Here is a 27,760-nt window from a genome sequence, read left to right as displayed (position 1 = left end):
AACTCCAGGTGTGATTCGTAAGTTGAACATATCTATCCCTCCAAACTGAGGGGGGATCCCTCTTGTAGCCAGTGAAATATGAAAGGCAACATTTTAAATTAAGTGAGCTTAAGCCAGACCTAACTCCAGGTGTGATTCGTAAGTTGAACATTTCTATCCCTCTAAATTGATGAGGGGTCCCTCTTGTAGCCAGTGAAATATGAAAGGCAACATTTAAAAATGATATGAACTTAACCCAGACCTAACTCCAGGTGTGATTCGTAAGTTGAACATTTCTATCCCTCCAAACTGAGGGGGGCATCCCTCTTGTAGCCAGTGATATATAAAGGCAACATTTAAAAATGATATGCTGCTTAACCCAGACCTAACTCCAGGTGTGATTCGTAAGTTGAACATTTCTGTCCCTCGAAACTGAGGGGGGATCCCTTTTGTAGCCAGTGAAATATGAAAGGCAACATTAAAAAATCATATGAGCTTAACCCAGACCTAACTCCAGGTGTGATTCGTAAGTTGAACATTTCTATCCCTCCAAACTGAGGGGGGATCCTTCTTGTAGCCAGTGAAATGCGAAAGGCAACATTTAAAAATGATATGAGGTTAACCCATACCTAACTCCAGGTGTGATTCGTAAGTTGGGCATTTCTATCCCTCCAAACTGAGGGGGGATCTCTCTTGTAGCCAGTGAAATATGAAAGGCAACATTTAAAAATGATATGAGCTTAACCCAGACCTAACTCCAGGTGTGATTCGTAAATTGAACATTTCTATCCCTCCAAACTGACGAGGGAATCCCTCTTGTAGCCAGTGAAATATGAAAGGCAACATTTAAAAATGATATGAGCTTAACCCAGACCTAACTCCAGGTGTGATTCGTAAATTGAACATTTCTATCCCTCCAAACTGAGGGGGGCATTCCTCTTGTAGCCAGTGATATATAAAGGCAACATTTAAAAATGATATGCTGCTTAACCCAGACCTAACTCCAAGTGTGATTCGTAAGTTGAACATTTCTATTCTTTCCAATTGGAGGGAGCTTCCTTAAAATCAGTAAAGCGTGAAAGATGACATTTAACACTTTAATGGCCGCACGTATCCCGCGAAAACCGTTGTCAGTCGCCCCTGATTGTAGTGTTGTATGACTAACTCATAAGCCAACATAGATGCCGCATCAGAATCATCCTTACACCAACATCCTAGTCATAGTTTCCAAATTCCAGCCTTTCTAGCCTCCTGTACCCGCTTACTTGTTCCGTACGCCACCATTGCTACTCTCAAATATGTAAACGACGCACATTTTTTGGCTCAGGTCAGATCTCTGAAGTTTGTACCAACGCAACGTGCGGAACTTGCCGTAACGATCTAATAAACCCACCAGTCTCTTTAGTAAAGTGTTGTTCTTAATCTCGCAACCCGCGCGATACAAAGTAGTGAAAGATGCAAAGTGGGATACACGAAGATGCTAGGAATATTATTATAAGGAATTATAAATGTATCCTCAACAAACGTAATAAGTTGAATGTATGATGCCTGTGAATGGTGACTGATACAGTAGATCACGCGCACGTGACTGTGGCTGACGTGTGCTGACTCGCAAAGTCACGTATACATGCCAACGATGGAACGATGTTCATTTTAAGAACTATTACTGTATAGTCCAGGCCACTATATAGCGAGGTCGTAAACTCGAGTAGGTGTCAAAGTTTACACGTTTCAGCTCCCAGAACAAGCTAAAGACCTTAGACCATAATCAGAGTCGTACGAAGAAATGTTTCATCCAGTGTCGCCATTTTTAGAGGTATTGTAACAGGACACAGAAAGACACGCTCAAGCAAGATGTCATGTGCGGCCCTAGGTGTCGCAGCAGTAGTCAGTCCCAACCCTCAAGAGTTTAGTTTACGACCCTGCTATATCATGGCCCGGACTATACTCGAATATTCAAACATTGTAACACTTCTGCCAGGTGCTTATTTTGCTTGCTGGTTGATTCAACCCAGGATAGAACCTTGTTAAATTCGTGAGTTGAGACCACGAGCACGCTCAAGCAAGATGTCATGTGCGGCCCTAAGTGTCGCAGCAATAGTCAGTCCCAACCCTCAAGAGTTTAGTTTACGACCCTGCTATAGCGTGGCCCGGACTATACTCGAATATTCAAACATTGTAACACTTCTGCCAGGTGCTTATTTTGCTTGCTGGTTGATTCAACCCAGGATAGAACCTTGTTAAATTCGTGAGTTGAGACCACGAACACGCTCAAGCAAGATGTCATGTGCGGCCCTAAGTGTTGCAGCAGTAGTCAGTCCCAACCCTCAAGAGTTCAGTTTACGACCCTGCTATAGCGAGACCCGGACTATACTCGAATATTCAAACATTGTGACACTTCTGCCAGGTGCTTATTTTGCTTGCTGGTTGATTCAACCCTGGATAGAACCTTGTTAAATTCGTGAGTTGAGACCACGAGCACGCTCAAGCAAGATGTCATGTGCGGCCCTAAGTGTCGCAGCAATAGTCAGCCCCAACCCTCAAGAGTTTAGTTTACGACCCTGCTATAGCGTGGCCCGGACTATACTCGAATATTCAAACATTGTAACACTTCTGCCAGGTGCTCACTTTGCTTGCTGGTTGATTCAACCCTGGATAGAACCTTGTTAAATTCGTGAGTTGAGACCACGAGCACGCTCAAGCAAGATGTCATGTGCGGCCCTAAGTGTCGCAGCAATAGTCAGTCCCAACCCTCAAGAGTTTAGTTTACGACCCTGCTATATCATGGCCCGGACTATACTCGAATATTCAAACATTGTAACACTTCTGCCAGGTGCTTATTTTGCTTGCTGGTTGATTCAACCCAGGATAGAACCTTGTTAAATTCGTGAGTTGAGACCACGAGCACGCTCAAGCAAGATCTCATGTGCAGCTTTAAGTGTCGCAGCAGTAGTCAGTCCCAACCCTCAAGAGTTTAGTTTACGACCTTGTTATAGCGTGGCCCGGACTATACTCGAATATTCAAACATTGTAACACTTCTGCCAGGTGCTCACTTTGCTTGCTGGTTGATTCAACCCTGGATAGAACCTTGTTAAATTCGTGAGTTGAGACCACGAGCACGCTCAAGCAAGATCTCATGTGCAGCTTTAAGTGTCGCAGCAGTAGTCAGTCCCAACCCTCAAGAGTTTAGTTTACGACCTTGCTATAGCGTGGCCCGGACTATACTCGAATATTCAAACATTGTAACACTTCTGCCAGGTGCTTATTTTGCTTGCTGGTTGATTCAACCCTTGTTAAATTCGTGGAGTAGAGACCACGAGTACAAGTTGTGGACAAAACGCAGGAAGGGGAATACCAGACACGCGCGGAAAACGATTCTTTCTGATCGCGTTCGACGAAGTCGTCTCTTGAACGCTCGAGCACGTTTTTCCATCGTCTTCCGGCGATTCCCGCGACTGCGGTCGTGGAGCATGTTCCGCATCGACGTGTTTTAATTATGACTTTTCCACCGTGTGCATAATAAAGCCGTTTACGGCGTCAGTCGTGAAAGAATCGTCTAAATGCGTTCCGCTTCAACCGTCCGAGGTAATTTCTTCATTAACCCCGCGGCATAATGGAGCACCGTGCTCGTGTCTCGAGAATGCAACGAACCCACCCTTATTCCGGGAAATCCACCCGCGACACGGCACTTACGAGCAGCTGACGGGCTGCCTTAATTTTCGTTTCATTAGCCTCCGCCGATTCGCTTTGTATCAAGGCCACGCTCACCGGATAGAGAGCCCACAGCGATATTCCCGCCGTTTCCCTTTCTCCTATATGCAAATGCAACCCCTGTAGCACGATTAAGCCTTGTTGTTTTATAATTTTCCAAGATTGGACGGCTTAATGCTTCATTTCTTATTACAACGTCGCTGCCACGAGGCACGCGGGCAACTTGCTTTTTAAGGAGGCGGGTCACCATTATAGCGCAGAAACGCGCGTCTGCTGGTTACGATTCTTGTTGAAAATTGGAGAAGAATTGTAGAATGAAACTGTAAAATTCTGCCGCGATGAAACGATTCTCTCATAACGCAGACCAGCGGTTTGTGATTTTTTTTTTTCATCCCCTTGGAAAAGAAGGGAAATTTCCACGACAGAGTCACGTGGTAGATTTAAAAAGTTGGACCATTCTAAAGACCGAAAAAAGGACGAAGTTTGTGAATTTTTTGCAGAAAAAGTATTAACTGGAATTAAATTTTCTTAGAATACTCAAATGGTAAACAAAAAGCTGCAAAAAATTTCAAACAAAAGATACTTTTCACAATGCAACAAGCTTAAGACCAAAAACTACCCTTCAAAGTTTTAGCGCCTAACTTTACCTTAAAAATTATTGGAGAAACAAGAAAGTTTTTTTAACAAATTCTGTTTGGTTTTTGAAGGAAATGAGGAAATTAAAATCAGTGACGAAGATAAATTACTTTCATCATTTTTTAAAGCTCGGTGAACATTATTCTGAATTTTCAATTAAATAAAAGTATATTTTTTTATACTAATATTATGATGGCGCAGCAGGGTTAGAGTGAACGTGTAGTTTATATGAACACAGTTTATTTGAGATATGGGCAATAAAAAATAGGTTACATATTTATAGAATGCACAAATGGAGTAATATAAATGACAGTATATAATAGTAATAAACTTTTATTCGGTTACATCTTTAACACGTGCCACAAGCAACAACAAACCGCAGCAGCGAGCGAAGCGACGCGCCACGGCGAGCCCTAACATTACTTGCCGCGGGAATTATAACCCAATTACATATTATATGCATGTTATAAAAATCTCTAAGCGATCCGCGTTGTTGGAGTCCAAGGTAGAACACGAGTTGTTGGTGCAGACTGGTTTAATATCGACTGGACTACAGTTTCGATTGAACACAATAGCTATTCAAAGTTTACTAAATTAGTTGAATTTGCGTGTCTCTGTCCGTTTCAATTGAGATATTCTCGTGTTCTATTAAACATTGGAATACTTGCAAACATATCCGCGTCTAATATCAATCAAAATAGGCTTCATTGTCTCGTTGATTCTCTAGAAGATAATTAAGAGATAAAGTGTACTCGTATCATATTCGTTTAGAAATATCAAAAGTTACGAAAAGAAAAAAATAACAAGAATGTTAAATGGCGTAAAGAAAAGAATAGAAAAATGTTTAGAGTGCAATGGAAGACCGTTTGGACATTCGTTGTATAGCAAGTGTCACGTAACATTTGCAAAGTATACCAAAATAGTATAGTGCATTTTAAAGTGGTACAACATTTTTTCATGTCTAACCTGTGTTTGCAAGGAAATTGTTGACTCTTTCAATAAATTCTTCCCCAATGTATGTATATGTATATCATGTTACTTCCTACCAAAAACGGTGCAGAGTGCGTTTAAAAGCTTTCCTTCTGTATCAAATTGTTTTAAATAATTAACTTAAATATCATTAACAAACCGTAACTTTGGAGGGTAGTTTCGCCCATTAAACTTGCCGCGATAGAGATTTAATTAACGAGAGAAGTTTCTGAAAACAATTACCCATGCCATTATATTTCATTTAATAAAGGTTTGAAAAGGTAGAAATAATACTAGCCAGAATAAACATCAGACATTATCTGAATCCCATTTATATCGAAACTTTCTCAAAGTGCTCCGATATTCGTTTGCACGTGGTTGCCTTTCAATTTCCACAACTACCAAAATATTTCACAATTCAACATCATATTTTAGAGGCATATTTCTAAGACCTAAGACTGAGAAAATATTTGAAAAAATTGTTCTTTCTGTACTTACAAACTAGAACACCCCTTTAAGTTATTTAAAATATTGCATGAGGAAAATGATCACTGAAACTGCGAAGGAATACTCAGAATTAATTTTCTGAAAAATGCAGAATGGCAATATCGGTTCAAATCTAATAGACGTTAAATGACAATATTCATATAAATGTTTTAGTATTCTGTTAGTTTGTCCATTAGTAAGATAACAAAGGATAATAACAAATAACTTATTATTTTGGTTTAAAGGAAATGAAAAATTGTAAAATCCTTAACCTCTAAAATTTATACTTCGAACAGTGTTTTAACATATTATAGATACTACAAGATAACCTTGTACGATAATTTTTTATTTATTCAATTGAAACGTAAAAAATGAAAAATATAGGAATATTTATTATTTTACAACGCCACATGACAATATTTCAGGATTGTTTCGAAAACTCGAAAAAATTTTGGCACGAGTGTATAATATTCAATGCAGACTATTGTGAAAGGGATAACGAAAATTTGGAATAATAAATCGGGTATTAAGTAAAATACTACATTTTATTTGCCTTAGGAAGACTAGTATATTTAGAAGTTTATCTGAGGCAAACAAAATAAGCTACTTTTCTTAACGCACGTCGAAATACAAACTTTTTCGAATAAATGCAAGAATTCTTTGATCTTCGAAAAACAATTCACAAGTAGGTCTAAAGTAGAAGTCGGTCATGGCCATTGTTATCTTCATCCGAGATTATCATCTCATATCGGCCATTTTATTCGGGAATTACGGTTCCTTTGGAGCCAATAAAGGGGTAAAAAATATAATACCGAAGCGTTTCGGTTAAAGGGTATCTTAAAAGTTTAATACTTTCGTGCAATAAAGGTGGAATCGGCCGTTCTCTACGATTCTGTATTCCTGCTGTTCAACGCGTTGGAGGCTCTGAACGCAAGGAACAAGGACAGCGAGGAGCCCGTAACCATTGACCCGGTACCGCTCTCTTGTGAAAATACAGAGAAATACAGCGCAGGTCCCAACATTACCAACCTCATGCGCGAGGTAAACCCATCTTTTACTTCTCTGCAAACTCCGGAAACCACCGGCTTAACAAATCTACAGTGATGGACAAAAATATGACACTTTGCATATTTCTATATTTTCTATAATTAAAAGAAGAAAATATACATTTTATGAATCCCACGTGGTACATAGCATCCACAAAATGGGTATACAAAATCCTGAATTTGAAGAAAATACAATGCAGAAGTTGGAAAAAATATGTATACTTGAGTTCAATTTAAATGAACAACATTATAAGACGTTTATAACAATATTTAAAACAATTCAAAAGAAGTTGTTAAATGATAAACAGCTAGAGGTTATACAAAGATATTAATGTAACATTTGATCAAACATGTCAATTATTTTGTTATTGTCTTATAATTTTGTTTAACTAAAATAACCATATATTCAACATGTTTTTTTCTAACCATTTTATTGCATGCCCTTCGAACTTAAGGTTTTTCATACTCACTGTTGAGGTTATATGCAATATATAGGATGTATAAAATGTATAATATGCTTCTTTTATATATGTATACAAAATACATAACTATTCGATAAGTTTTATATTTTTGTCCGCAATATAATTGCTATCAGCTGCTTGGAATATAAATGGCGGCTGTCAAGAGTTACATTTTAAACTTTAACTGCTTATATCTCGAAAAAGAAGCTTCAAATTGCAAAATGGTAGAGAACTTGTTAATTCCTTTTTGTACGAGGAATTCGTAGATTTTAACTTGTCCACATCTTTTATAATAGTTATTTTCTTGTTTTATATTTTTGTCCAATATTGTATAATTGCTATCAGCTGCTTGGAACATAAATGGCGGCTGTCAAGAGTTACATTTTAAACTTTAACTGTTTATATCTCGAAAAAGAAGCTTCAGATTGCAAAATGGTAAAGATCTTGTTGAATTCCTTTTTGTACGAGGAATTCGTAGATTTCAGCTTGTCCACATCTTTTATAATAGTTATTTTTTTGTTTTATATTGTTATCCAATATTGTATAATTGCTATCAGCTGCTTGGAATATAAATGGCGGCTGTCAAGAGTTACATTTTAAACTTTAACTGCTTATATCTCGAAAAAGAAGCTTCAGATTGCAAAATGGTAGAGAACGTATTAATTCCTTTTTGTACGAAGAATTCGTATATTTCAGCTTGTCCACATCTTTTATAATAGTTATTTTCTTGTTTTATATTTTTGTCCAATATTGTATAATTGCTATCAGCTGCTTGGAACATAAATGGCGGCTGTCAAGAGTTACATTTTAAACTTTAACTGTTTATATCTCGAAAAAGAAGCTTCAGATTGCAAAATGGTAAAGATCTTGTTGAATTCCTTTTTGTACGAGGAATTCGTAGATTTTAGCTTGTCCACATCTGTTATAATAGTTATTTTCTTGACCTAAAATTGTGATTGAAGTTGTTCACTTTCTTTATCATTTAAGAAGATTATTTCTTGATAGAATCAAAGTAATGGAACGTTGATTTTATAGCTGTCGAAGGAAGGTAGGATTACAGGGCCAATAACGATCAACGAGAATGGTCGTCGTGACTATTTTAATATCAAAATCATGGACGTGAGGTCAGGGAAGAGCGTTCAAATCGGATATTGGGATCCAGATGGAATTCACACGGTAGGCAGCGAAGAGGAACGTGAGAACTACTGGTACAAGTCCATCGAGCAGAAGAAGTTCATGATTACCACCAAAGTGGTGCGTACTTTGAGAACTCCGATCTTCCTCGTCAAACTTTCTCAAGTACATATCTGTACTATAAACTACAGTCAGTCACAGAAGTCTGCATGCATCTGCTATAGCATGAATATCAAAGTAAGCTAATCATTCAAACCCCTTAAGAGATTGTTCATCTTCAGAACCAAAGGCCTGCAATAACACGGTAAATTTCTGTAAACTTCATTTCGAATACATCTGCAACATTTATATTTACATTTTTATAACGTTGTAAATATTTTTTTTACTGAGTTTAATTTTTAAATTGATAAATATAATAGGTAGTAATTTCACTTGATTTTATTAAAACAAAAAAGAATTTAGTGATATATATATCTTACAAATGTACTTATTGGCATTAACATTATATTTTTAACAACGACGTTTTCGACTTTGATGTGTTCAAGTACTTGAAAATACCAGCTGAGTCAAGCTTAGCTAAATTGTTTACGTTAAACCAAGTATTTGATTGTTTAAGTAATTTTGATTGTCCAAGCAAGCTTGATTTTTTTTTTTTTATTGAAGCATTTGAAACCCTTTTGGGTTTATTTCGCTTTACAGAAATAATGTAAATTGGTACAATAATATAGAATACAGAAATAATACAAATGAATACAGTAACAATGTCAGTTAACACTAAATATGCAAATTACAATTTTTGAAAAAAGAATGAATACAGCAAGCTTGATTATATATTCTTACTTAATTCCAGTATTATATTTGATTAATAAATTTCATTTAGTTTAGCTTACATAAAATAAAGACTATTCATAATAATTGTAGCAATTTAAAAAAAACTGTTCGTTTAAATAACTTTGGGTGACTTGATTTACCAACAAATTAAGAGAAGTTAAAAATAATTCTTACAATTAATATATAAGTTTTTAATTTATTTCATCATTATCTCATTTTGTATAAACAATCAAGTTGTTAAAACATTTAAACAGATTGAATTTGAACTTTTCTGAAGTTTGATCAAATATTCAAGCTACTTGGGTATTCAAATACGTGACTTGGTTTGAAAAAATGAATTTTATTTTGGCTTGAATTTATAATAAAAAGAAAGTTTCTAAAAGAAAAAAGAAAAATTGAATTTTTTAAATTAATCTGTTATAATTTGACATTTGCAGAATTTACCAAAACCGATACCCAAAGGACTAGTAATTAATTTGTGAAAATAATAATTAATATCATCACTTTGATTATAATGTTGCTAATTCGTGCAGTCTATGCAGACTTTCGCGATCGACTTGCAGAAGATGGTAAATGAAAATCCTCCGGAGTCATCGATAACAATTTTCTTAGTAGACTTACAAGGAACCATCGCGAACGGTCCGGCTTCGATTTTGATGAAACTTTGTACACTTATAAAGCAGCCAAAAATAATCGACACGTATTTTTTTTTAGCTGCGGTAACTCGAGTTTAAGGGGTGAAACCACCCCTTGAAGTTTTGGCTCGAAACGGCTATCTCGAAAACGGAAAGACATACAAAAAAATTGTTAATGGGCGAGGTTGATGGTTTCTTATGTACAATAACATGGTGTTAAAAAATTTAAAAAAATACAATTTTTTTATAACAAAAAAAAATTTATTAACTTAATTTTTCATTTTATTGAAATTTTCATAATGACAAAAAATGACGAGCATTTTATTCCAAATCCATTGGTATGCGATTTTTTAAAATTGCCTCCTACAGTTTTGCAGATTTTTATGATTTACATCTTGCGCGCACATCCATTATGGTAGTAGCCGTTCTAACTTTGATTTTAATGAAGCACTGTAGGCTTGCATTACTTCTAGAGGACAAAATCGGGAAAAATACAAGAATACCAATTTGTTGATGAAGGCTTCGTTAAGAAATTATGAAAAAATTAAATTAAAAAATTTCAAATCCTCCAGAAAAAAATTATTTTCGGTTGCGGGGGCCAATTATAATTATTTTTGGTCAATACATATACCCACGAAATCCTACGCACTTTCGAGAAAAAAATTCCTAATCGAAAATGTAATTTATGGCCAGAAATGTTGTCCGAAAAATGCGGATCTTTAAAATGTCATAACTTCTGAACGGATTGAAGGATTTTAATTTTCAAAAATGCAAACGACGCGTATTTTAATCAAGAATACGTAGAAATCGCAAAAATATGCAAAAAGTTGATCCTTGACCCTGCAAAATGAGAAAAACCCCATAAAAATGGTCCAATCTTCAAACAGCCATAATTCCTACAATAGTGAATATATTTCAATGAAACTTGTTTCTGACGTAGAGCTCATAGGTACCTACAAAAAAGTATTGGCCAACTTTTTTGTAGGGCGTCAAACAAAATTATTAAAAATGAAAAACGAATTTTTAAGAGAAATCGTCAGGGCGTAGGTGCCTAAATTTTTCAGCGAAAAAAAAAAATTTCAAATCGTTCTAAAAAAATTATTTTCAGTTGCGGGAGTCAATTTCAATCATTTTTGGTCAACATATATACCCCCGAAATCCTACGCACTTTTGAGACAAAAATTCGAGAATGTGTGAAATTTTTCAACAAAATTAAAAAATTTCAAACCATTCTGAAAAAATTATTTTCGGTTGCAGGGGTCGATTACAATCATTTTTGGTCATTACACATTCCCCCGAAATCTTGGGCATTTCGGAGAAAAAAATTCAGTACGGGCGGAACTTTAAACGTTAATAATTTCTTAACGAAGCCTCCATCAACAAATTGGTATTCTTGTATTTTTCCCGATTTTGTCCTCTAGAAGTAGTGCAAGCCTACAGTGCTTCATTAAAATCAAAGTTAGAACGGCTACTACCATAATGGATGTGCGCGCAAGATGTAAATCATAAAAATCTGCAAAACTGTAGGAGGCAATTTTAAAAAATCGCATACCAATGGATTTGGAATAAAATGCTCGTCATTTTTTGTCATTATGAAAATTTCAATAAAATGAAAAATTAAGTTAATAAATTTTTTTTTGTTATAAAAAAATTGTATTTTTTTAAATTTTTTAACACCATGTTATTGTACATAAGAAACCATCAACCTCGCCCATTAACAATTTTTTTGTATGTCTTTCCGTTTTCGAGATAGCCGTTTCGAGCCAAAACTTCAAGGGGTGGTTTCACCCCTTAAACTCGAGTTACCGCAGCTAAAAAAAAATACGTGTCGATTATTTTTGGCTGCTTTATAAGTGTACAAAGTTTCATCAAAATCGAAGCCGGACCGTTCGCGATGGTTCCTTGTTAGAAGTCTCCAGTAGTCTTTTCAATTATTCTGAAATATTGCAAAGAGGTAGAAAGTTTCTAATGAGAAATAGAAGTTGAAGGGAGCAAACGCAATTTAACAGGGTCCACCGTACATAATGGAAGTGACGGATAGCGCAACACGGGGCATCCTGATCGATCAAACACGTTACGAAGGGTTCTGCATCGATCTTATCGAGGAGATTTCCAAGCTGCTGAATTTTAAATACGAATTTGAGTTAGTGCCGGACAAAAACTACGGTACATACAACCCGGAAACGAAACAGTGGAATGGCCTTATCAGACGTCTGTTGGATCACGTACGTAACACTTTCAATGCAAACAGAATTTAACTAATCCAGTAAACGCAATTTAACTTTGCCTACGCGAATACAGTACAGTTTAATAAATGTTACCGGTCCTCTATTCCCTTCGGTGTTTACTCTTAACTTTCTAGGTACTCATCGACATCAACAGTCATTCGATACTATGTCAGCAAAATTATTTACCATTTCTAATTAACTTTTTACTTCCCCTGCGTTATAAACAAATTTTGTAAAAATATATAATGTGTTAGTCCAAATTATTCCATCCATTAAACCATTATTGAGTCAGCCATTTTGTTTTCCCTGTTGCTTCATTCATTCGTCTTGCTTTAGTAAAATACATTTATTTAATCATTCATTTTGTATAATTTATTTGTTTCATATTGTTTAATGAAGATTTGGAGAAGAACGAATTTCAAAATGTTCGATTTTTCGATAAATTTATTTATTTAATTATTTGCTTAGAAAATCAATTCCATTATTGAGTCAGCCATTTTGTTTTCTCTGTTGCTTCATTCATTCGTTTTGCTTTAGTTAAATACATTTATTTAATCGTTCATTTTGTATAATTTATTTGTTTCATATTGTTTAATGAAGATTTGGAGAAGAACGAATTTCAAAATGTTCGATTTTTCGATAAATTTATTTATTTAATTATTTGCTTAGAAAATCAATTCCATTATTGAGTCAGCCATTTTGTTTTCTCTGTTGCTTCATTCATTCGTCTTGCTTTAGTTAAATACATTTATTTAATCATTCATTTTGTATAATTTATTTGTTTCATATTGTTTAACGAAGATTTGGAGAAGAACGAATTTCAAAATGTTCGATTTTTCGATAAATTTATTTATTTAATTATTTGCTTAGAAAATTCCATTCTTATAATATGTTTAATTACATTTTCACATTAATGTGTAATCTTCCTTTCGTATTAAGATGTTTTTTCTGTTTTGAGTGTCGTATTGATACTGATTTATCACTTTTATGAATCTTTTTCCTTCTTTGTTCTTTCATATTTTTCTATCTTTATGTAATCATTGTGCTACAGTTTCAATTGTTGGTTTTAAAGTCTTTTGTGCTCGGTAAGGGATGGTAGCTATAATAATCGATACATTGCAGAATGAATAAAAGTTTATATCGAATTATTCTTACTACAGGTTAACAATATTTTTTTTTTTACATCCATGGTATTATTTGAAAACAAAAAAGTCCCTTACTACATTTTATAAACTTCAAAAAGTTAGAGACTTTTATAACCTATAAAATTAGACTTTTATAACCTATACATTATTTTTGTACAATTCTCTTCTGGTATACGTTTCCATTCTTTTCTGTATTATTTTATAACAAGTGCAAAAAAGACGATAAATGAATGAATAACATAAAAAACTATTAGGTGTACAAATGAATAATCCAAATTATTTTAAGCAGTTACAAAATCAAATTTAAAGTCAATAGATTTTCCCGCTCTTTTGCGGTCATACAGTGTTGACATATAGCTAGTTAAAACAAAAGATAGTTTAGCAAAAGGCCCAACATAACCTTCAAAAGTATTCAATTCAGTAGAGTCGAAAATGGCAACAGATAAGGTCCATTATTTGAAAACAAAAAAGTCCCTTACTACATATTATAAACTTCAAAAATTTAGAGAGTTAGACTTTTATAACCTATACATTATTTTTGTGCAATTCTCTTCTGGTATACTCCATTCTTTTCTGTATTATTTTATAACAAGTGCAAAAAAGACGATAAATGAATGAATAACATAAAAAACTATTAGGTGTACAAATGAATAATCCAAATTAGTTTAAGCGGTTATAAAATCAAGTTTAAAGTCAATAGATTTTCCCGCTCTTTTGCGGTCATACAGTGTTGACATATAGCTAGTTAAAACAGAAGATAGTTTAGCAAAAGGCCCAACATAACCTTCAAAAGTATTCAATTCAGTAGAGTCGAAAATGGCAACAGATAAGGTCCATTATTTGAAAACAAAAAAGTCCCTTACTACATATTATAAACTTCAAAAATTTAGAGAGTTAGACTTTTATAACCTATACATTATTTTTGTACAATTCTCTTCTGGTATACGTTTCCATTCTTTTCTGTATTATTTTATAACAAGTGCAAAAAAGACGATAAATAAATGAATAACATAAAAACTATTAGGTGTACAAATGAATAATCCAAATTAGTTTAAGCGGTTATAAAATCAAGTTTAAAGTCAATAGATTTTCCCGCTCTTTTGCGGTCATACAGTGTTGACATATGTATAGCTAGTTAAAACAGAAGATAGTTTAGCAAAAGGCCCAACATAACCTTCAAAAGTATTCAATTCAGTAGAGTCGAAAATGGCAACAGATAAGGTCCATTATTTGAAAACAAAAAAGTCCCTTACTACATATTATAAACTTCAAAAATTTAGAGAGTTAGACTTTTATAACCTATACATTATTTTTGTACAATTCTCTTCTGGTATACGTTTCCATTCTTTTCTGTATTATTTTATAACAAGTGCAAAAAAGACGATAAATAAATGAATAACATAAAAACTATTAGGTGTACAAATGAATAATCCAAATTAGTTTAAGCGGTTATAAAATCAAGTTTAAAGTCAATAGATTTTCCCGCTCTTTTGCGGTCATACAGTGTTGACATATGTATAGCTAGTTAAAACAGAAGATAGTTTAGCAAAAGGCCCAACATAACCTTCAAAAGTATTCAATTCAGTAGAGTCGAAAATGGCAACAGATAAGGTCCATTATTTGAAAACAAAAAAGTCCCTTACTACATATTATAAACTTCAAAAATTTAGAGAGTTAGACTTTTATAACCTATACATTATTTTTGTGCAATTCTCTTCTGGTATACTCCATTCTTTTCTGTATTATTTTATAACAAGTGCAAAAAAGACGATAAATAAATGAATAACATAAAAACTATTAGGTGTACAAATGAATAATCCAAATTATTTTAAGCAGTTACAAAATCAAGTTTAAAGTCAATGGATTTTCCCGCTCTTTTGCGGTCATACAGTGTTGACATATAGCTAGTTAAAACAAAAGATAGTTTAGCGAAAGGCCCAACATAACCTTCAAAAGTATTCAATTCAGTAGAGTCGAAAATGGCAATAGATTAGGTCCATGGTATTATTTGAAAACAAAAAAGTCCCTTACTACATTTTATAAACTTCAAAAATTTAGAGAATTAGACTTTTATAACCTATACATTATTTTTGTACAATTCTTTTCTGGTATACGTTTCCATTCTTTTCTGTATTATTTTATAATAAGTGCAATAAAGATGATAAATAAATGAATAACATAAAAACTATTAGGTGTACAAATGAATAATCCAAATTATCTTAACCAGTTAAGTGTGTTTGACGACTATATCCGTCATGGAGATGTGGCAGAATTTTGTGTCATGACGACTATATCCGTCATGCGTAAAATTTTGTTACAATTTGATATTTAAATTGTAATTTTGACGAAAATTAAATTATATTCGTAAATTGTAATATGTTAAAAATGTTTAGAGGTCAAGACGAAATGAAACAAACAAATAAAAATTATAAATAATTAATATAAAAAAAACCACATGTACTACGAATTAGTTTTCGTAAATGTATCGTTGTCTTGTATTAGTCATCACAGAAGCAATTATGGATTCATATATTCATTATGCATTGTCCATGCTTTGCTCAACACCATTCTCTAACAGCAAGTTAAAGTAAGAAATTGATTTTTCATGTTTTTTTTTCGTTCATATGCAAAATATTTATGTTAATTTAGGTAAATAAATAAATGTGTGTAATGAAATAAAAAAAATAAAAGTCATTTTATTACAACCTAATTTCATATTACACATATTCTGTGTTTGACGACTATACCCGCCATCGCTTGATTATCGCGACACACACTGGTAACTGGTTAAGCAGTTATAAAATCAAGTTTAAAGTAAATAGATTTTCCCTCTCTTTTGCGGTCATACAGTGTTGACATATAGCTAGTTAAAACAAAAAATAGTTTAGCGAAAGGCCCAACATAACCTTCAAAAGTATTCAATTCAGTAGAGTCGAAAATGGCGACAGATAAGGTTCATATCCGACACTGCATTCTTCACGAATTCCAACAAGGGAAAAATGCTGCAATAACGTGCGAATCGATTGGTTCCTTTCTCGATGAAGGTGTTGTATCGTATGATGTGTGTCCATTTTGGTTTAAGCGGTTTAAAAGCGGTGATTTGAGTCTAATCGACAAACAACGCCCTGGAGGTCCTCGGAAGTGCGACAACGATGATTTGGAACAACTGCTTGCAAAAAGAACTTGCAGAACAGTTAGGAGTAACCCAGCAAACGATTTCCAAACGCCTACGTGAGATGGGAAGGATCCAGAAAGAAGGAAAATGGTTTCCGCGTGAACTCACTGCAACCAACAAAAATCAACAAGTGGCAGCGTGTCTTTCTCTTCATAATAAGCAGCGTCGAAAGTCTATCTTGTGGATAATCGTTACGGGCGATGAGAAGTGGATACTCTGTGACAATCCGAAACGCAGAAAGTCATGGGTAAATCCCGGCGAAGCGTCAACATCGGTTGCAAAACCCAATCGCTTCGGAAAGAAGGTTCTTCTCTGCATTTGATGGGATATCAAGAGCGTGGTTTATTATGAGTTGTTGGAACCGGGTGAAACAGTTACTGTGGACTGCTACCAACGTCAATTAATCTGCTTGAGTCAAGCATTGGAACGAAAACGTCCGTATACTGGCGAAGGAGAACGTCCAGTGAAATTGTTGCATGACAACGCCAGGCCACATATTGCTACCCATACAAAAGACACCATAATGAGTCTTGGCTGGGACGTCATACAGCACCCAACGCATTCACCAGACATTGCTACATCTGATTATCACCTGTTCCGGTCGATACAACACGCCCTATCCGATATGCACTTCCAATCAGTGGATGAGATCCGAAAATGGCTTGACGACTTTACCAGGTCCAAAAACGTAAAATTTTTCCGAGATGGAATCCATCAGCTGCCTGAAAGATGGCTTAAAGTTATAGAAAGTAACGTCGAATGCTTCGATTGAACAATTCAATTTACTTTCTTTTAAAATAAACATCGAATGTGGCTGAAAAAATTGGATTATTCATTTGTACACCTAATATTTAGACAGCGGTAATTTGATGATTCAGACAGAAATTTGGTTGCAGGACGCCGATCTCGCTATTTGCGATCTGACTATTACTTACGAACGGGAGAGCGCCGTTGATTTCACGATGCCGTTTATGAATCTAGGTACACTGCCTCTGGTTATTTGTTATCCGCCATTTTTCTAGCGAGTCCCGCGACACTGATATCTCGTTTCGTGTGTCCGAGTCAGGTATCAGCATTTTATTCAGAAAGCCCGAAGAAAAGGAGCCAGATCTCTTCTCGTTCCTGTCACCGCTGTCAACGGACGTCTGGATTTACATGGCGACTGCTTTCTTGGCAGTTTCAATAATGCTGTTCCTGCAAGCTAGGTAAGGTGGTGAGAAAAATAATACATGTGCCGGAAGTCCCCGTCAAGACGAAACTTTTCTTACAAATTAGTTGAACACTTTTGATCCCGCGGAAACGCAAAGTTGCGATAACGTTGCGTTTCAGAAGTTCTTCGTTTAATATTTGACGATCGCGACCGTTTACATCGGTAAATAATTCCAGTGAACTCGCTGCATCGCACTTTCTTCGAGATTTGAGTAATCAATTTCAGTATACAGAAGTTGACTGTTCGTATTTAAAAATGTATAAAGTAAAACTTGATAATAAAATTGTTAAAATTAATTTTTATACACCGAATCAAGTGTTGAAACATTCACGTATAAACTATGCTTCTTCAAAATATATTTGTTGTAATGTCTTTATTTGAAGTATTGCATATTGAATTTAACTCTAGGTTATTGAAAAAAGTAATTTCTTCCACATTGTTCGATTTCTAAAGGATATTTATGGGAGAAATTTCTTTGTAACCATTAATGGCGAAAATTTCAAAATTACCATTACTTATTTATATGAAACCATATATTCCTGTTAGATTTAATGAGACAAGTAACGTGCACTTCTGATTTACTCTTTATGAAATGAACTTCGACCATAAATTTATCAGCTTCAACATAGGATGATTATTTGCACCCGTTATCACATAATATGAACCTATGCGAGTAAAAGTGAGCTAAATTAAAGAAGTTCGAAAATTGAATTACCTCCATATTCTTGATCGTATTTAATATGGCGTTTTAAGTATTAGACTTTCAAGGTCAATTATAATTCACTTAATCGTTTCAACGCATTTGAAAAATATTCAAGATATTTTGCATATTCTTGATCGTATTTAATATGGCGTTTTAAGTATTAGACTTTCAAGGTCAATTATAATTCACTTAATCGTTTCAACGCATTTGAAAAATATTCAAGATATTACAAGATTATCAAAATATTCCAAAAAATATTTTTCAGAAATTGAAAATCCCAAAATCCTTAAAAATTGTTTTCTCTTAAAAAATTGTACAGAAATTTATTACAAAATTCTGAAAATTTTAAAATTATAAAATTATAAATTTTAAAATTCTAAAATATTCTGACAAATATTTTTCAGGAATTGAAAATCCCAAAATCCTTAAAAACTGTTTTCTCTTAAAGAATGGTACAGAAATTTATTACAAAATTCTGAAAATTTTTAAATTCTAAAATTCTAAATTTTAAAATTCTAAAATATTCTGACAAATATTTTTCAGGAATTGGAAATCCCAAAATCCTTAAAAACTGTTTTCTCTTAAAAAATTGTATAGAAATTTATTACAAAATTCTGAAAATTTTAAAATTCTAAAATTCTAAATTTTAAAATTCCAAAATATTCTGACAAATATTTTTCAGGAATTGGAAATCCCAAAATCCATAAAAATTGTTTTCTCTTAAAAAATTGTACAGAAATTTATTACAAAATTCTGAAAATTTTTAAATTCTAAAATTCTAAATTTTAAAATTCTAAAATATTCTGACAAATATTTTTCAGGAATTGGAAATCCCAAAATCCATAAAAATTGTTTTCTCTTAAAAAATTGTACAGAAATTTATTACAAAATTCTGAAAATTTTTAAATTCTAAAATTCTAAATTTTAAAATTCTAAAATATTCTGACAAATATTTTTCAGGAATTGAAAATCCCAAAATCCTTAAAAATTGTTTTCTCTTAAAAAATTGTACAGAAATTTATTACAAAATTCTGAAAATTTTAAAATTCTAAAATTCTAAAATATTCTGACTAATATTTTTCAGGAATTGGAAATCCCAAAATCCTTAAAAACTGTTTCCTCTTAAAGAATTGTACAGAAATTTATTACAAAATTCTGAAAATTTTAAAATTCTAAAATTCTAAAATATTCTGACTAATATTTTTCAGGAATTGAAAATCCCAAAATCCTTAAAGATTGTTTTCTCATAAAAAATTGTACAGAAATTTATTACAAAATTCTGAAAATTTTAAAATTCTAAAATTCTGAAAATTTTAAAATTCTAAAATATTCCGACAAATATTTTTCAGGAATTGAAAATCCCAAAATCCTTAAAAATTGTTTTCTCTTAAAAAATTGTACAGAAATTTATTACAAAATTCTGAAAATTTTTGGACATAACCCCTACCGTAAACTACGTTAGTTGTGATATTTTGAATGTTTACTTTCAGAATGGCGCCCGGTGAATGGGATAATCCACACCCCTGCAATCCCGATCCTGAGGAATTGGAAAACAATTTGGACTTAAATAATTCTATGTGGCTCACCGTTGGCTCTATCATGCAACAGGGCTCTGATATACTTCCCAAGTAAGTACACGATTATAGTAGATTTTTGTACGATATAGAATTAACTTTAAAAAATTTCTGTCAAAATTATGTGACTCCCCTGGTAAAAACAAATCTATAAAGAAATCTATTATTCATACATACGCGGTAAGACTACAAATCTAGCGGTGATATTATACATAGCTAAAGGAATTGTCAAATTTATGAAATAATAAGAAAGTGAAAAACGAAAATACTGAAGAGTTCTTATTAGTGTCATCGAAATTCATGAAATATTATGGAAACAAAAATGGTCCACGAGTCAACAAAATATTTCTTTATACATAATTTTCTTTCAATGTCATACATAGCAAAACACTCATACTAATTAAAAATAAAAATAGAGAAAGAAATAATAAGAAAGTGAAAAACGAAAATACTGAAGAGTTCTTATTAGTGTCATCGAAATTCATGAAATATTATGGAAACATAAATGGTCCACGAGTCAACAAAATATTTCATTATACATAATTTTCTTTCAATGTCATACATAGCAAAACACTCATACTAATTAAAAATAAAAATAGAGAAAGAAATAATAAGAAAGTGAAAAACGAAAATACTGAAGAGTTCTTATTAGTGTCATCGAAATTCATGAAATATTATGGAAACATAAATGGTCCACGAGTCAACAAAATATTTCATTATACATAATTTTCTTTCAATGTCATACATAGCAAAACACTCATACTAATTAAAAATAAAAATAGAGAAAGAAATAATAAGAAAGTGAAAAACGAAAATACTGAAGAGGTCTTATTAGTGTCATCGAAATTCATGAAATATTATGGAAACAAAAATGGTCCCCGAGTCAACAAAATGTTTCATTATACATAATTTTCTTTCAATGTCATACATAGCAAAACACTCATACTAATTAAAAATAAAAATAGAGAAAGAAATAATAAGAAAGTGAAAAACGAAAATACTGAAGAGTTCTTATTAGTGTCATCGAAATTCATGAAATATTATGGAAACAAAAATGGTCCCCGAGTCAATAAAATATTTCATTATACATAATTTTCTTTCAATGTCATACATAGCAAAACACTCATACTAATTAAAAATAAAAATAGAGAAAGAAATAATAAGAAAGTGAAAAACGAAAATACTGAAGAGTTCTTATTAGTGTCATCGAAATTCATGAAATATTATGGAAACATAAATGGTCCACGAGTCAACAAAATATTTCATTATACATAATTTTCTTTCAATGTCATACATAGCAAAACACTCATACTAATTAAAAATAAAAATAGAGAAAGAAATAATAAGAAAGTGAAAAACGAAAATACTGAAGAGGTCTTATTAGTGTCATCGAAATTCATGAAATATTATGGAAATAAAAATGGTCCCCGAGTCAACAAAATATTTCATTATACATAATTTTCTTTCAATGTCATACATAGCAAAACACTCATACTAATTAAAAATAAAAATAGAGAAAGAAATAATAAGAAAGTGAAAAACGAAAATACTGAAGAGTTCTTATTAGTGTCATCGAAATTCATGAAATATTATGGAAACAAAAATGGTCCCCGAGTCAATAAAATATTTCATTATACATAATTTTCTTTCAATGTCATACATAGCAAAACACTCATACTAATTAAAAATAAAAATAGAGAAAGAAATAATAAGAAAGTGAAAAACGAAAATACTGAAGAGTTCTTATTAGTGTCATCGAAATTCATGAAATATTATGGAAACAAAAATGGTCCCCGAGTCAACAAAATGTTTCATTATACATAATTTTCTTTCAATGTCATACAGAGCAAAACACTCATACTAATTCAAAATAGAAATAGAGAAAGAAACCATTCATAATTGTTGAGACTGATCCATAATCGAGAAGTAATCCAGCAGATGGCGATCGATTACCTGCTCTACTTTACCGGCAGAAGCGAGACTTACGATTATGTTTTGTCTTGTTACCACTGACAATAATAATAAAATAATTCAACTTTATCTGTCTACCCCATTTGAAGATCAAACTTTAACACGTTGCCAGATCAAAACCGTATAATATTTATCAAAAGTAAAATTTTGATTTTGTACCATTGTAAGCTACATAACCTAAAATTTGCTTCGGTATTTATTTTCGTAATCTTGTTAAAATTCACAAATTTTATCCAAATTTATTTTTCTCAACGTCCTAACTTGATAATTAATTTTCCTAACATCATAATGATAAATCCTGTCACCCATATATGGCTGACGTGGCAGTCAAAGTGTTAAAGATCTCTTTAAAATCTGATGACAATCTGACAATTTTTTTCAACATTTCGTTCCACTTTATAGGAGCGTATCTTATGTTATGGGAGCATGATTTGAAAGTTAGACATGTTTTTAATAAAAACAAGGAAATAAAGAATAAATATCTTACTGTGCCGATTCTCTGGAATGTTCCATTAACATTTATTCTTTTATTTCCTAATTTTAATTGAAATTCAATTTCCAAATCGCACGTGTTTTATAACATAATATACACTCTATCAATGTGGAGCAATACATAGATTAAAAAAAATTATAATCAAATTGTAAGAGGATCCATGTAAAAAAAGCTTTAATTTTCGTCTTTGTAATGACTGGACTGCGGATCTTCATGCAAATTCATATTTTTATTAATAAATTTAATGAAATTGGAGCTTTGTAGAGGGTTGTCTCAACCCCCAGATATAATAATTCGTACCTTACTTTAAGTATTTCTTATATTCTTGCATATTAACTAAATTCTTGCATATTAACTGTAGTTTTTTGAAAATTAAAATTTCCCATAAATGCATAAACATCCTCAGTCTAGTAATGACTTTAATTGGTCATTCAATGCCCAATAATGATCAGCTTATGGCCATCAATGGTCAACAATTAGATTGAAAACAACGTGTCAGCAGTCGTGTGAAAATTCAAGTGGTGGGATCAACCGAAATAATTCTTCTGTAGATCGAACGATCGAATTGACCTGTCAACTTTGACGCATCTACTCACCTCGCCGTTCCATTATGCTCATACCCTAAGTTTTCAGTTGAACAGAGCACCCTGTTTCGCCGCAGCCCACCTTACGTGCACGCAAAGCTGTGCAATAATTGCGGCCCGGAAACCACAACGCGACTCCAACTAATTTACCGGCGCAACTGCAACCCTAGAATTACGTGTTCCGTCCACTTCAAGTAAATTGAAGTTTCTTCAACTTTATTAAATCGCGATTAATCAAATTTCCCAACAATTATGAGAGAACAAATGTCGTAACGAATATCTGTAACGAGGTTTAGCATTTTAACGATCGTTGCGTCGTTGAAACTCCGTGCAATTGGAAATGTAAGCCTTTAAACAAAGTATATAGTTATTAACTGCCCTCTGCTGGTTCTATAATTGAATATTTGTGGCAGTAACCTCCACAATTTTATATTTTACATTAGTATCGCAAGGGCCTCGAGAAATGAAACACAAGACTGAATTTCATTTTTAACAATTAATAAAATAATAAACAATACAGAATATAGAATCGTCTATATAGTGAAAACAAAAACTTGTTGCCATGGTAACTCATAGCGGGTAGATACGAACAATAGATTCTACTTAGCTGCATCGGAAGTTACTTATGACTCGACCTAATACAAGAGCAGGAAAATTTCAAGAACAGCAATAAATGAAGACATCTTTCACAGACTACTATTAACATCTGATCCACTCATATCATCAATAAGATTAAAATCATACAAAAGGAGAAGAAAATTATTAGATCCTGAAGCTATGCAATTACTCAAATAAGGACAGCAGAACTCAGCCCATAACCTCAAAAACCAAATGGTAAAATTGTATCCTCCGTATATGACAGACATTTTGTTACAGTGTTTAATAATATTATCTGGAATAATATTGAATTATATATTTCTATATAATCCAAAAACTAAATGTTTTTCGATGTAAATTGTTTAAGAAAATAATATGTATCAAATAAGGAATACACTTCTGGCTTATTTTGCTACATTTGTATGAGACAGTTACGTAAATAATATTATCTGGAATAATATTGAATTATATATTTCTATATAATCCAAAAACTAAATGTTTTTCGATGTAAATTGTTTAAGAAAATAATATGTATCAAATAAGGAATACACTTCTGGCTTATTTTGCTACATTTGTATGAGACAGTTACGTAAATAATATTATCTGGAATAATATTGAATTATATATTTCTATATAATCCAAAAACTAAATGTTTTTCGATGTAAATTGTCTAAGAAAATAATATGTAACAAATAAGGAATACACTTCTGGCTTATTTTGCTACATTTGTATGAGACAACTACGTTTACAACATTGCAAAGACCAATTAAATAAACATAAATGTTATAGGTTATGATTGTATAGGTTATAAGGTTATGATTGTTATATATTATTTAAGAGAAAACATCCTGAAAGCGTTGAGATATGTTCGAACGTGGGACAACTTGGGACTCAATAGATATTCAAGTCAATTGTAAAAATATTGACAATATTCTGTAGTACATTCAACGTTACGTTCCTAGTATATTAAATACAATAATTTCAGCTGTAATTAATACTTTTTTAATGGAAAATAATGCTGTTTACGTTGGAAAAGAAACGAAGAAAAAAAATTAAACGAGATCGTATAATATATTAAAATAAAATTATATATTATAATATATTAAAATATATTCTGTATTGTTTATTATTTTATTAACTATTAAAAATGAAATTCAGTGTTTCATTTCTCGAGGCCTTTGCGATACTAATGTAAAACACAAAACTGTGGAGGTTACTGCCACGAATATTATAGAACCAACAGAGAGCAGTTAATAACTATATATTTTGTTTAAAGGCCTAAATTTTCAATTGCACGGAGTTTCAACGACGCAACGATTGTTAAAACGCTATCGTGAAAAAGACAGTACATTTTTCGAGCGTCAAACATACAATGGCGGCCAGCTACTTAAGACCGCTGGTTAGTTAAGGAAATAAACAGTGCTAATATTTTATTCATTGTATTTTTCGTATACTAAACTCATATGAAATATATTTTGAAGTATATTAAACCATAATATCGCAATAATTTTATTTACAAAACAATAAACTGCAAATATTTTTAATATTTTCTCAGATTAGGTCGTTATAACAGCGAACAACTACTTAAGACCGATTCGTATTTTTCATTTTTTGCTTATTTTCACATTACATAGTTGCATCAGATCCTTAGTTACCATCACTGTTGACATGGTTACGATGGATCACTGCATTCAAGATCGCAAACAATTGCTAATCAGTCAACAATCATGAGTCGAGAGAAGAACATTACTCCTGAACTAAGAATTCAAATTAAATTATTGAGAGATGAGGGATACTCATTTTCAGCAATTGCTACAAAATTAAATATTTCCAAAACGGCGTGTATATAGTCAATGCAATTCATATCTAAGACAGGATCAGTTTGTAACGTGTCGCGTAAAAGAAGGCCTCGTAATACAACATCACGAGAAGATCACATTCTTCGCCGCATCTCTGAAACGGATCGTTACAAAACAGCCGAACAAGTTCTCAATGAATCTGGTGTCGAAATTATCAGGAAAATTAGTGTTCGAACAGTGCGAAGAAGATTAAACGAATTTAATCTTATGGGTCGCATCGCTCGCAAGAAGCCACTCATTTCCAAACGAAACCGAAAGCTTCGTTTACAGTTCGCTAAGAATCATCGCAACTGGACAATAGCAGACTGGTGAAAAGTTGTTTTTACCGATGAGTCCAAGTTTAATAGAATGGGGTCAGATGGCAAATTGTATGTTCGACGTCGTGTCAACGAGGAATTTTCACCAAAATGCATAAAATCAACCGTGAAAGGTGGAGGAGGTTCAGTGAACGTTTAGGGAGTGTTTACGTTACAAGGTGTTGGCCCAATTCATAGAATTGAAGGAACAATGGATCAATACAAATACATTGATATATTAAATGAGGTATTGCTCCCATTTACAAGAAATCAAATGCCAGATAACTGGATTTCGCAAGCTGACAATGACCCGAAACACACAGCCCGTAGGGTTAAACAATTTCTATGTCAGCAAAATGTAAACATTTTACCATGGCCCTCTCAATCTCCAGACCTCAATCCTATTCAGATGCTATGGATTGATGTGGAGAAACATGTAAAATATAAAAAGCCCAAACATTTAAATATACGCTGTTATTCAAAAAGGGGTGGAATAATATTCCAGTCAAGCGTTGTCGCCGTTTAATTGAGTCTATGCCAAGACGTTGTGAAGAAGTGATACGACAAAAAGGGAGTGCAAAGCGTTACTAACTATTTGCTAAGTCTCATTTTTCCGCAATTAACAAGTTTCATTAATTTTACCTGTATTTATAGTATTAATCCGATTTGGTCTAGTTGTTCGCTGTCATAACGACCTAATCTGAGAAAATGTTGAAAATAATTCTAGCTAATAGTATTGTAAATAAAATTATTGCAATATTATGGTATAACACACTTCAAAATATATTTCATATGAGTTTAGTATACGAAAACTACAATGAATAAAAGCTTCTCCCACTGTAACCAAATCTACACCGACGCTTCCAAATCTGATTTAGGAGCAGGATACAGCATCGTCACCCAAAATATGACTATAAAACAAAGTCTCCCCAAATTGGTTTCAATCTTTACCGCTTAGGCATATGCAATACTTAAAACCCTGAAACATGCCAGCATCAACAACCTTAAAAACGTTGCCATTTTTTCGGACTCGATGAGCGTGATAAAAGCCATAGAAACCTCAAACAGCAACAATAGCCATGAGATCATAACAAAAATACAAGAAGCATACACAGAATTAGACAAAAATTACAACACCGATATAAATATTATTTGGATTCCCTCACATCAAGGCATAACGGGAAACGAGGAAGCAGACGCGACTGCAAAAGAAGCAACAACCCTATCACCAACCGAAACTACCGTTCCAATACCGTATCAAGACCTCATAAACCATATGAAAAAAACTACAAAAGAAGAATGGAACAGAATGTGGACCACAACAAAAAGAACAAAAATACATGATATAATACAAAACTTCTACCAACCAATTCCTACCTGCAATTTAAATAGGAAAGAAAAGTCCATATTGTCTCGACTAAGGTCAGGTCACACAAAGATAACGCACGAACATCTAATAAGAAAAACCGATCAACCGTACTGCAGCCACTGACCCACTGAAACCCTCACAGTAGACCACATCCTATACCAGTGCAGAAGAACCGAACCCCAAAGACAGAAATATGGGATAAAACCGGGCACAGCCCTTACAGCTCAGGCCCACATAAGTGACACTTTAAAATTTCTCAAAGAAACAAATATGTATAATCAAATATAGCGCGCAAGCACGCATCCGCCGCCAATGACCTCGCAGTCGACGCGGCATAAAAAAAACGCGAAGAAGAAGAGATACAATGAATAAAATATTTAGCACTATTTATTTCCTTAACTACCCAGCGGTCTTAAGTAATTAGCCGCCACTGTACATTTGAAAATGTTAAACTTTAACAGTTCGATACAGCTATAATTTATAACCAATTTTACCAATCCTTTCATTTTTAAGGTCAGTAGATATTTGAAAGGTAATACCAATTGATTAAAAATCGATTTGCGAAGGTTCATTTTTTGGTAAAACGTCGCTAAAGTCTTCGATCCAGCCCACTGTGCGCCACGCGTGAAAATCTTGAAATGCAACTACGGTTCTCGTGACGCGCGAT

At 33.1% G+C, this 27,760-nt stretch overlaps 1 protein-coding gene across 2 annotated transcripts in view; it reads left to right on the top strand.

The window, feature by feature from the left end:
• LOC122399692 (glutamate receptor ionotropic, kainate 2-like) overlaps nucleotides 1-27,760 on the top strand; it is a 216,108-nt gene that overhangs the window by 171,968 nt on the left and 16,380 nt on the right. For both annotated transcript variants that reach the window (XM_043400571.1, XM_043400572.1), the window contains exons 7-12: nucleotides 6,650-6,823; nucleotides 8,325-8,543; nucleotides 11,899-12,114; nucleotides 17,334-17,418; nucleotides 17,504-17,642; nucleotides 19,841-19,978. In XM_043400571.1, the coding sequence (XP_043256506.1) occupies nucleotides 6,650-6,823; nucleotides 8,325-8,543; nucleotides 11,899-12,114; nucleotides 17,334-17,418; nucleotides 17,504-17,642; nucleotides 19,841-19,978 (971 nt within the window). The remainder of the gene's footprint in view (nucleotides 1-6,649; nucleotides 6,824-8,324; nucleotides 8,544-11,898; nucleotides 12,115-17,333; nucleotides 17,419-17,503; nucleotides 17,643-19,840; nucleotides 19,979-27,760) is intronic.

This window comes from Colletes gigas, unplaced genomic scaffold (assembly GCF_013123115.1).
Source record: "Colletes gigas isolate AHSC1104 unplaced genomic scaffold, ASM1312311v1 Colletes_gigas_Sc00014, whole genome shotgun sequence".
Taxonomy (NCBI): domain Eukaryota; kingdom Metazoa; phylum Arthropoda; class Insecta; order Hymenoptera; family Colletidae; genus Colletes; species Colletes gigas.
Note: the sequence above shows the minus strand (reverse complement) of the source record. Positions and strands in the feature narration are given on the sequence as shown.